The 12840-nt window shown below is 39.6% G+C and overlaps 1 protein-coding gene across 6 annotated transcripts in view; it reads left to right on the forward strand.

The window, feature by feature from the left end:
- The first annotated feature begins 2012 nt into the window (after positions 1-2012).
- The window catches only part of LOC119896965 (C-type lectin domain family 4 member G-like), a 317840-nt gene continuing 307012 nt past the window's right edge, over positions 2013-12840 (forward strand). For all 6 annotated transcript variants that reach the window (XM_038710439.1, XM_038710446.1, XM_038710440.1 and 3 more), the window contains exon 1: positions 2013-2182. In XM_038710439.1, the coding sequence (XP_038566367.1) occupies positions 2044-2182 (139 nt within the window). In that variant the 5' untranslated portion in view covers positions 2013-2043. The remainder of the gene's footprint in view (positions 2183-12840) is intronic.

The following is a 12840-nucleotide window of genomic DNA, read 5'->3' on the forward strand; positions in this document are numbered from 1 at the left end:
CCCCAGAAGGGAACAATCCCATCCAACTACCGGCCAATAACCTGCCTCTGCACAACATGGAAGCTCCTGTCAGGCATCATAGTGGCTAAGATGAGTAGGCTCATGGCTCAATACATGGACAGGGCCCAGAAGGGAATGGGCAGTATTACCAGAGGAGCCAAGCACCAAGACCAGGCAGACCAATCTGTGCACCGCCTGGATTGACTACAAGAAAGCTTACGACTCAATGCCACATACATGGATACTAGAATGCTTGGAAATGTACAAAATCAACAGGACACTAATAGCCTTCATCCAGAACTCAATGGGGCTGTGGAAAACAAGTCTGGAAGCCAACTCAAAGCCAATTGCACAAGTCACCATCAAGTGCGGCATATACCAAGGTGATCTATCACCGCTGCTGTTCTGCATAGGCCTGAACCCCCTCAGCCAGATCATCACAAAGACTGGCTACGGATACCGGTTCCGAAGTGGAACAACCATCAGTCACCTGCTCTACATGGATGACATCAAGCTGTATGACAGAAATGAGCAAGACATCGACTCACTGATCCACACTACCAGGATCTACAGCGATGACATTGGAATGTTGTTCGGACTGGACAAGTGTGGTCGCATGGTATCAAAAAGAGCGAAGATGATCAGAACCAAGGGGATTGAACTACCAGAAGGCCACATTGCAGATGCTCAGGACAGCTACAAATACCTTGGGGTGCCGCAGGCTAACAGAAACCATGAGGAGGCAGCAAGGAAGTCCGCCACAGCCCAATACCTGCAAAAATTATGGCAGTTCCTTAAAAGTCAGCTGAATGGGAAAAACAAGATCCGAGCCATCAACACATACCCTGCATGCCCTGCCAGTCATCAGATACCCCACTGGTATAATAAACTGGCCAAAGGAGGAGATAGAGGTTACTGACATCAAGACAAAAAAGCTCCTCACAATGCATGGAGGGTTTCACCACAAATATGAGGGAGGCTGAGGGCTAGTGAGTGTCAAGACCACTGTCCAGGATGAAACAACAAAGATCCAGGAGTACAGCAGGAAGATGACCCCAAAGATGAAGGGCTTAGTGAATACCTCAGGTAGCAGAAACCCGAGGGTAAGGACAAGGAAGATGAAGAACCTTCATGGAGAGACAAGCCGCTGCACGGCATGTACCACAGACAAATAGAAGAAGTGGCCGAAATCAAGAAATCCTACCAGTGGCTGGAAAAGGCTGGACTGAAGAACAGCACAGAAGCACTAATCGTGATGGTACTAGAACAGGCACTCAGTACAGGATAAATAGAGGCCGGGGTCTACCACACCAGGCAGGACCCCAGGTGCACTGGGACTTCAAGATCCAGACTGACAAACTGGTGATGGCTGACCAACCAGACATCATGTTGATCGACAAACAGCAGAAGAAGGCTGCGGTGATAGATGTGGCAATCCCAAGCGACAGCAACATCAAGAAGAAGGAACACGAGAAGCTTGAGAAATACCAAGGGCTGAAAGAGGAGCTAGAAAAGATGTGGAAAGTAAGAGCAACAGTGGTGCCAGTGGTAATCGGAGCACTGGGGGCTGTGACCCCCAAACTGGGAGAGTAGCAGCAGATTCCAGGTAAAACATCAGAGGTCTCTGATGAACAAACAAAAACAACTAAAAATCAGTGTCAAATGTGAAATTAAAAAACAAAAAACAAATAAAGGAACAATTACTGAAATGACAAAAATGAAAATAATAATAATAATTTAAAATTTTATAGTACAATTATTTATAATATTTATCAGTCTATTCTGAGTTTCCACTGGTTGTCCTCAGTTTGTGGCATGAGGAGATATTTTGCTGCAATGGTTTGGCATTCTGGCATTTCTCCCAGTAAATAGGGGAGTTTCTGTGTGTCTGAATTCGGGGTATATTTGGGAAATATTTGCGAAGTGTTTTTCTCATACGGTTTTATATTTTTTTCTTTCTCAACTAAAAACGGAAGTTGCTTATATAAAGGCTGTGAGTGACAGACCCAGCTAAAAAAAGGAAACAAGCAGTTCCCCAAGACGATGCTCTGTGGTTTAACAACTGTGGTTATTCTGTCTACAAGTCAGATAGAACTCAACAGAAGGACTGTAGCGATGGCGGAGGAGGAGGTCAGCTACGCTTCAGTTGTATTCAAAACTAACAAGCGTTCCCCACCTGAAGGTAAGTTCAGTTTTTTTAAATCAAGAAAGATTTCTTAAAACCCATCATGTCATTGATATGGATCAGATACTGTATCCTTGTTTACACATCAATCTACCTGGGCCCCCACACGGCCCAGCTGGTTGTTCTAGGTGGCTGACCTGAATGTGATCATCATCATAATGTGACTTCTTACTTAAAACTGGACAATATATACAAGTGGAAATTGTAATGATCAGAATATGAAATAATATTAAAGTAATATTTTACTATCCTGTTAGTAACATTTGTTGTGCAACCATGAAAACGTTAAAAATTGGGGCCCCATTTACTATATTGGCAAAATAAGTTGATGTATCCACAGAAAGAATGAGCAGCATGACATTTTGGAAATTTTGGACAGACTGTGAGCAAAAATAGCGCTGGACTTTGATCCAGACCGGGCCACCAAAACGATCCACCTTATACTCCACCACGGCCACCCTGCTAATACAGGCACGTACAAACAGGACCAGCCTCTAATAAACCACCCAGCAGCATCACAGCCATTGATCACTATGGCAGTAGGCTACTACTTTTAAAAGGCATGGCCATAACCAGCTATGAGGTCACTGAGGTCCAGACCTCCATAATTATATTCAGTCTATAGCCTATTAATAAAACAAATTTGAATTAAAAACATTGATAACAAGCTCAACTTAAATAAAGGCTTTAGGACCATGTGGACGCAGCTGAAGTGGTGGGAACATTTAAGGCCTCATATTAGTCAACAAGATACTCCAATGCTATTTTGAAAAAATATTCATTGATGAAATAGGGTATTTGATTGGGGGGTCTGGAGATCCTCCCCAGAAATTTTGACCATTAAACTCTTAATTTCCTGCATTCTGGAGACATTTTCTGCACCAATTAATGGGAAAATGTATTTATTTATATGAAGGAAACAAAATACATGTGGCCGGTTACAAATCAGAATATAAAAATATTGTTGAATATAATGCAGTAATCAGTTGCTTGTTTTTTAAACCTAAGTTACTTTTGTTGGACAAGGCAGATCTGTTTCTTCTATATTTACATTGCATTTCATGCTTTTCTATTGTGCAAGTAGTTCTCATAGAATTTGTTAGTTATTTAGCCTAACATTTCTTGTTGCAAGCTAATTTTCAGAGAACTTTTAGCAAATGCTTGCATGTTCCCAGTGGAAATGACACTAATTCAACCCTCAAGTTGAAAAACTGTTCCCCATCGATGGTTGGTGTCCAGACCTGGGGAAACACATGACAACATTGTGCGCGCAATAAATACGTTTAGCAAATTTCAGGTTGTGTGAAACGGGGTGAAGCGTCTCCCCATGAAGAGAGACGCCGTGCGCATTTACGCACGAGCCACAGCAGCATAACTTCATATTTAAATCTCCCGACAAGCTGACAGGATCATCAGGATCTAATGTTAAATAATATGCTGTGTTTTTCAACACATCCAAAAGGTCTCGTACACAGTCCAGGTTCATACAGAGACACAGTCTGGAGTAAAGCAGCCGTCCTCCTGATCAATCCTGAGCTCCATCAGAGCAAACATTTCAGACGCTAAAAGGGGAATTCTGTTTCCTCTGCAGAGTTTCCTTTTTCTGACCTGTCTAGTTTTAAACTATTTTTGTTTTGTTTTGCTGCATAAATGTCCCACGATATTAACTGTGATGTTACTGCGTGCCTGCAAACGTCTGTCGCTTTGTGTTGAAAAGTGGTGAGTCTCCAGCATTGACAGCGTTGTGTTGGAGAGATTTGTGCAGTGAACAGAGATAAGGTGGTGCGCAAATACATGCGCGCAGCTCTGTAGAGATTTTTAATAGGCCTAGTAAAAACAATTGAAAATAAATATGTGGCGGTCAGCGTTGATATTGTCGCAGGCCACCCCAAATAAATCAGTGTATGGGAACACTGTACTGTTCAGCTGCACCATCTGTTATGAGTTAAGGATTCTGGTATTGTTTTGGTTCCATGTCTTGTGTTCTGCTGTTTTGCCCATGTTTGCTCTTTGTTTTGTTGATCCTGTTTAAGTCTGTTTGTGGTTCTGTGTTTCTCTGTGTAGCCTTGTTTATTATTTTACTCATTCGCATGTTTAAGTTTACTTCGTATCTGTCTTGTCTCTTATCTTAGGTCTTAGTCCTGCATTTTAGTTCTTTGCCTCAGTTCTAGTGTGTTCCCGTGTACTTTACTTCTGTTTTACTTTGTAGTATTCAGTACTCATGTGTCCTTGTCTAGCTTTGCTTCCTGTTGTTTGAGTATCTGATGTGTTTCAGCTGTGCTTCCCTCCTTGCTCATTTGCCTGTGTATTTAAGCCCTTAGTTTTGTTCAGTCTTTGTCACATCCTCTGTTGTTAAGGTTCCCTGGATCTTTGGATTACCTTGTGTTTGTTGGATTTACCTCAGTTTGGACTTTACCTTGTGCTTCCACATAAGCTTGTTTCAGTTTGTTTTTTGAGTTAATATATCTTTTTGAACTGCATCCTCGCCTTTTAGTCTGCACCTCAGTCTTCACGCAGCCACCCCCCCCATGACACTATCTGTGGCTTCGCTGTCCTCTCTGTTTAATCTTTCACCCATGAACCGGGTTGTGGCATCTTCCTCTTCCCGGTCTTAGCGTCTGTGGACCTACTACTACAGAACTAGTCAGTTACTTTTGTACATTTACTTGCATTTCAGTTAAACTCTGTTTTTCCATTTTCAGTTGTAGCTTGTTTTCCAGCTGTCAGAGTCACTGTGGTGTGAGTGAGGTGGATGGATGGGGTGGGGCTAAGGGCTGCATTGACGTTCATATGGAATAGACCAACAGGCAAGAAGAGTGGGGGGTTTGGCCCGTGTTGCTCAACCTTCTGCCACCTTTTTCGTTATTAGTACAAAAATTTAAGCTGAGGAAGGCGGCCCACTGTCACAGTTCTCCAGATGGCCAGGCCGCTACTGATTGTGGTGAACTGTTCTCTGTAAATGTTAAACTGTTTAGAATGATTGAGTCTTCTGAATTAATATTTACTTTAAAATTTGAATCTTTTACTAACTGTAATCCAGTGGACTGGCCCTAACCTCAGTTGTTGTAATCTGCTGCTCCAAAACATGTATATGTCATATACATATTGAACATATTGGATGTAAACTGATGGGTTTTAGTTTGCTTTTGTTTGATGTACAATGATGTGAAGGTGCGAAGCAAAACAACCGAAAAGACTGCTGACACAAACAGTAAGTTGTAAAGAAAAATGTACACAGCATTCAGTAGAGTATATCTATTAATACTACTATTACTGCTACAAATACTACCTCACATTTACCGTTATTACAACCATTAAAAGGGAACTAATAGGGGGGTCATGAGGAGTACTGCTCAGCCTGTGAAAACAGTAGGAGCTTTGTTAATAACTTAGAGACTGCTAATTTTAACAAAGACTTACAAACTGGGGGTGTGGAGTTCAAAAAGATATTGATGTTTCACAGGCAGGGAAGCTCTAGTGAAAAGATAAAATCACCTTGAACTATGGGAAGTGTAGGATCCATTGTTTTTGGAGTTTAAGCCAAAGTAGGGAATTTATATTTTGAGATTTTCTGATTTGTATTTTGACAAGTGCTTCAACTTCTGCTGTTACAACTGCCACCAATTCTTCTATTACTGCTTCTAATGCTACTTTTAGCACAATGACAAAAAGCACTTTTCTTAAAGAACAGGTTCACACATTTTAAAGTCCATCATTAAACAAGGTGCCCATGTGAATACTGAAACATGTTTTGCTGCCTGTAATAATTTCCTTTGTAATGTGCTTCGACTGTAAGAGATGGGAGACAAAATCTAAAGTCTTTGTTCTGTATAGAAATGTGTTCCAAAGTTCATCTGAAGCTTTTAGCAGTCTGAGTTAGTCAAATCAAGTGGGTACCTTTTACACCGATTTATGGTGGAAATTTATTTATATGAAGGGAAACAAAATGCATGTGGCCGGTTACAAATCAGAATATAAAAATATTATCGGATATAATGCAGTAATCAGTTGTAATCAGTCTTTTACTTACTGACTTTTTAAGTCTTTTTACACCAAAGTTTAAGAGTTTGGTGTAGAAATACTGTAACTTTGAAAAATACCCTCTTGATTTGGTTAACTCAGACTGCTGTAGCCATATACTTATATCTGTTGTTTGTTCTCAGCAGGACTTTTGCCAGACAAGAAAACAAACAGCAGAGGTCGCTGCTATCAGCAGGTGGCTTGTTGTTTGGGGATTCTTTGTGTCATTTTGCTGTTGGGCATCATAGCAGTCTGTGTCTACAGTAAGTATACAAAACAGGTAGTCTATGCAGTACCTCAGACTCAGACATGAGGCAGAACTTGAAGAATAACAGCACCAGTTTTCCTCTGTAACATTACTATAACCATAACCAGAGGATCTATTACAGGTTGTTTTACCTATAGATTTCTGCCTCTAGTCTAAATCTGTTACAAACAAAGTTAATTTCTGGACACAATGTAGACAATAGACAGTAAGTAATACAACTGTTCTTGTTTATGTGATTTATATTTTTAACAATGTGCAAACCATTTATTTTATTTGTACAGTGCAGCATCTCAGAAAGCATCAAGCCGCCAACTCTTGGGTTTGTCAGCATCATAGACAAATTTGAAATACAAGTTGAGTTGATTGAATATATCTTTCATATACAACCAGAAGACACAACACAGCAGAGGAAGACTGGTGACAGCATTAGTGGAAATTAGACATGTATGCATAAAAGGAATTAAACAATGAGTCAAATGAATTACTGTCAACATATTCCATGATCAGCCCCAAACAAACACTGAATTGATCCTACAAACAAATACTGATACTAAAAAATCTGTAAATGCTCCATATTTGTATAGCACCTTTCTAGTCTTTTCAACCACTCAAAGCGCTTCTTACACTACTGCATTCACCATTCATTCACTGGCAGGGGCAGATCAGGGTTCAGTGTCTTGCCCAAGGGAGCCAGGGTTGCCGCCGACCTTCCAATTAACGGCCAACCCGCTCTACCTCCTGAGCCACAGCCTGTGTATCAAAGCCTGAAAGATCTTATCCAGCTGTGCCATAGAGCCCCACATAGAGACCAAACTATTAAAAAACACTTCAGCGAGTCACAGTGTTGCACTGGGTGACATGTTCCTTCACAACAATGAACACAGCCACTGTCCCACAAACACAGACCATAAAGGCCTGCTAGTGCACAGCTGAAAAAAATTAGAGCTTAGCTGTTTTAGGCAGTGTCAAATAATTATAGGTTCAGTAGGAACCAAAGGGCTTAAGAAGTCCGGAAACACTTTCTATGAAGGTCATCGCTATAATGACTTATGCATATATTTATAACACGATATAATGCGTCCATAAGACATTAAAACAGTTGTTATAATCACTTACAAACATGCATTAGGTGCTACAGCAAAGTTCATAATGTATTATGACCTTTTGTTTTAATGTTTTATAACTAATAGTAATACCAGTTTATATCAATGTGCGGCAAGAATCTCCGACCATGTTCCATAACACATTATAACCACAGACTCTGCCTCGTTATGAATACACTTTAGTCACCATTTACAATTAGTGATATAAAATGGAATAATAGCTTATAGTAACGTTTAAAGTTATATAGCATGTCTTTGTTTGCTTTAAGTAAAGTGTTAAAATATCTATCCCTGTATAATATATTACAGGTGAACTAATTATAAGACCTTATAACACGTAATTGTTTGCTTTAAGTAAAGTGACACACATTTTGTGCAGGAAAACAACTTTTATTTATTTTGTTTCTTCGCTTTTTGAACAATCTGTATGAATTTTGAACATTTTTCAGTTTAGCACAAAAACAAACAAAATTACATCAAGAAAACTCGTTGTCAGGGTGGTGAAAGATCGCTCAAGAGAAGACCTGTTGCCGACCAACATCATGTAAGAAGAGGCTCAGATGTTGTCACAGATGAATGGCGAGCCTATGGACAGGCCCTAACAGATGTCAGATGTCATTATAGCGATGACCTTCATAGAAAGTGTTACCAGAAGTCCTACAGCTCCCACAAGTCTAAAAAACCTGAAGTAACACAAAGCTTCCAAAAATGGCTGTGACAAAGTGACAAAGACAAAATTGCATCATTATTATCACTCAAGAAGCTTATTTCCTATTTGCAGTTGTTACATTAAATCATCAAAGTGAACCGAACCAGCTGAAAGAAAACCAAACGATTCTACTGGCTCTCAATGGAAACCTGACAAACCAGAACAACAAACTCAGCTCAGAAAATGAAAATCTGAGGAGGGAACACAACAATCTGACAGTCCAGTTGCACAACCTGACACAAGTCTATACTGTCTTAAAAAGCAAGATGACAAATCTGTCTGCAGAAAACCAGAACCTGACATCACAAAAGAAGCAGTTGGAGACGCAGAGGAACAACTTAACGGAACAGATACGGAACATGGAGACAAAGTGGAATGAGCTCAACGTCAGTCGAGCTCAGTGGAGCATTGATGCCTACTGCCCAAAACCACAAAAACAAAGTATGTTCAGATCACATTAATGAGGTTAAAAATAACATAAAACAATAACATAATGCAGTAATGTTGTTTATTGGTTGGTCTCTGTTGTTTCAGACAGACAGTGTAAAGCTTGTCAGGATGGCTGGTATAACTCCCAGTCCAGCTGCTATGCGATTAATGACCCTGATGTTTCTGGTCAGAAAACCTGGGAAGAAGCTCGAGAAAACTGCAGAGGAAAGATTTCAGATTTGGTTGTTATAGCTGATCAAACGGAGAAGGTAACGAGAAGACAGCCTATATTCAAAGAAAGTTTATTTTGTGTAGTTCTGAACACACTGAGTCTGTAGGCCACAGTGTGTTAATTTAAGTATAGTGTTTAAATATCTGATAACTGTCTCTCTGTTGTCAGACATTCATTGAAACTAAGAGTTGGAGCCCCGGTGGATACTGGATTGGCCTGAGAGCTGAAGATGGGAAATGGAAGTGGGTCGATGGAAGTGTTCTGACTGAAAAGTAAGAGACACATTCATAAACATTTTGAAGCATAAAATCTATCAGCCTGCATCTAAACATCATGTTCTTCCCTCAGCTCCTGGATACAACAACCTGCTACCAACGGTCAGTGTGTAATTTCTGTAGAGACAGAAGGATGGAAATCAGTGAGCTGTGGTGCCAGAAACAGATGGATCTGCAAAAAGAAGGCTTTATCTCTTTAAACACTGCAGTCATACTTGAGAAGGTTACTGGGGACTCTGTAAAGATTCATTACATGTAAAATAATATCTACTGATATACTTCAGAAAAAAGTTAATTATTTTTCATGTGTGTGCAAAAAAACAGATCCTCTAATATAAGTGTGTTCAGGTTGTTTGGGTATTCTGCCTCCTTGTCTCATCCAGTACAGTCCCAAACTGTCCTGTGTCTGTCTAACGGGGATGCTACCACATCAACAAAGCAAAAATGTATGCCAGTGCACCGCAGAGTACAGGATAGGTAGATTTCTGTTAAAATATGACTCATTAGATTGTGATTATTAGAACTTTTTCTTTTAAATTTTTTAACTTTATTTTTAAAATGCCAGAGGAAAGATAGGTAGGAGAGATTTTGAATGTGCAGAAAGTTTTGAACATGAACAGAAAACCTGCTGAAACACAGGAACTAATAAAGTTCAGGTGTTTATAAATGAATTTAATTAATTAATGTATCGTTGAGATGAAAACGTGCCACATGCTAATTTTTTTAGAGATTACTTCCCCAAACAAAAGACAGAAAAGAGGAAGGAAGACTAATTTAAAGCTCTCGCCCTGCTATATCTCCTTTTAGTCCCATACACACCAGCACGTACCTTGAGATCCTCGGGCAGAGGTCTGCAGTCTGTTCCACAGTCTCAACTGAAAACTAAAGGGGACAGAGCGTTTGGAGTCAGGGCCCCGAGGCTCTGGAACAGCCTGCCCGAGGAAATCAGGTCTGCAGTGAACTCTTAAGTCCCTTCTTAAAACATACTTTTATAGAAGAGCCTTTCATGATTTTATTTGACTTTATTTTTATATATTTTTTATTCATTTTAAACATGTATTTTACTCTGTGTTTTATTGCTTTTATCATGTGTTTTATGGATTTTATTGTCTTTGCACGTGTTACAGCGCTTTGTTACTTGTTTTTTAAAAAGGGCTTGATAAATAAAGATTATTATTATTATTATTATTCCTAGATGTATTAAATGTTCTCATCAATAATTGTGTTCTACCCTGTCATTGTGATTTGGATGTGTCAAATTTCCATCTTATCTCAGACAAAACATAGGCCCCTATGCCTGACAATGACTGAATGTGTTCTTTCTGATCAACATCTGAGCTCGGAACATCATATTACTACCATTTTCTGTCTTATTTTTAGCAGTTGTACTGAATATGGGTTTGAAAATGAATTTTAACACACACTTTAACCGCATTCTGTTTCTAGGAGGCCTTTAGTGATCTTTGTATTTAAGAAACCTAATACACACAATAGATTTTCTCCCAAATTTCTCTCGGGTAAAATGTACTTAGTAGCACAATACCAAACTGTACGGTATAGTGGAAACTGCTTATTGATGTTTCTTCATAATTCATGATTGCTGAGACATTGAACCCTACCGTTGCATTCAGTCTGATCTAGGACTTGCATCTGTCCCTTACTCTCATATATCCAAACGTGATAGTGGGTTTTTGGCTGGAGCCTGCGCAGTTACTCCCATAATATATTAGATCTAAACCTGTTAACTGTTTTGAGTGGCTCTTGACGTCATATTTAAAGGATGGCCTTTGTTCTAAAACTATCCCTACCCCTAACCTACTCTTTGTTCACCATTGCAGGATTTTTCCTGCATAGTGAGATTTTTGGCGGCTCCAAAGACATTTTAGTGAGTGCCAATGAAAAATCTCATGCTAAGAATTGAAAAAAAAATTGCATTTTAAATCCTCTCAGAATGTGTTGTCATAGCAATTTATCAAACAAATGTTGAGCAAGCAGAACATAAACTTAAATAGTACGTCTTTGCCTTTAGCAGTCACCTCTCCTCCGTCTGCAGCCGCTTTATTTTATACATGCAGCTGGCGCTGGATTTATTTTTTGATTTGATTTTCTCATGCTGTTTGCTTCTGCATAATTAAAACACAAAGACAAGGAGGGACTTGCAGATATTTATGGTGTTTACAGAAGCCAATAGCTAAATGTGCGTTACACCCCCCCACCCTGTCATGTAGACTCTGTTCACTGAGTGAACATACGGCCGGACTGGGACCCAATACAGCCTCCGAGACCGGCAGAGGGCAGTTTAACGACAGGAAATAAAGGACAGAGGTGGTTTTCTCTCCGGGTTTGGTTCTTGGCATCATGGGGTTCACTCAGCTAGCACAGCTAGCTGCCCGGCTAACTGAACTAACTAATTACAGATATAGTTAGTAACGTTAGCTGCGGTTTATCAAAAAGTAAATGTATCTGTTCTTGAAGAAACTGTAAATCACCTCGGTACTGTTAGTCCTGTTGGTGTCTCTGTTCGGTCCGGTTCATGCCATGTTCACTGAATGCATGTAGGGGAAACACTGGTAGTGATAAGCTATTAGACTACACCATGATCTTAAATTATCATAAATGCACTAACATTAACCCTAATCAGAGCTTAGCCACAGGGGTGTAAGATCACAAAACACTTTTTTTTGTGAAACAGTTGAATTTTAAATTATAAGCTGTTTGAATGTTACAAATACTGTATAAACTATAGATCAGGTAGATAATAGCCAGAAATAACAGGAAAATGCATAGATTTTCATCATATGGTAACTCATTACATTTAATGTATGTGTCCCGACAGCGGCGCCGCCAGAAACGTTGGGCCCCATGACAAAAAATCTAATTGGGCCCCCTCTGCGCTTTACATCACTCTAATTAAAGGTTTGCAATGTCTTGTTTCTTGTAGTTCAATATTAGTACTAGCACAATATTTACTGCTGGTGATTTGTACATGCAAGTCTGCATACAGGATGCAGTTCACTATTTGATGAAAGATTAAAAGCCACCATAAAAATGTCCTTATGACAATCTTTTACAGTCTCAATGTATTTTTATAGTAAAATTAACGGCCATAATTCAATCTAAATGAACGTATCAAACTGGATTATTTTAATATAGTCAGTAACTTGCATGCAGGCTGAGGTAAGCTGCTGTCCAGCATCCAGTACAGACAGGAAGGTGTTTTTATTTGATTTCATAATGGTCATTATGTGAGAAAATAATTTGTGTTTGAATTTCTGTCATTAATAAACATTTTATCTTCTTTTTTGTTGTGATAAAAAGAGACAGAGAGACAGAGAAATCCCCACAGACTCCCTGGCATTAACACAATGTTGCTCCCCTTCTTCACTGGGACAGGGAGGCTACAGTTATGGGGAGACTGGGCTGCTGCTGACTCATCTGTTGTTAGTCTGCTGAAAGGGGCAGGGACAATGATTTAATATGAATATCTTGCTAAACGTTTCCCTGCACTGATTAAATGTTGAGGAAATGTAGGCTAACAGCAGTTTGCAGCTAGCTAGCTTATTTCACTGTGGACATTAAGCCAACAGGTTAACACCACTCACAGACTAAAGACATCCTT

The sequence above is a fragment of the Micropterus salmoides genome, unplaced genomic scaffold (genome assembly GCF_014851395.1).
Source record: "Micropterus salmoides isolate LMB-PRFRI ecotype aquatic unplaced genomic scaffold, ASM1485139v1 Ms_hic_scaffold_11, whole genome shotgun sequence".
Taxonomy (NCBI): domain Eukaryota; kingdom Metazoa; phylum Chordata; class Actinopteri; order Centrarchiformes; family Centrarchidae; genus Micropterus; species Micropterus salmoides.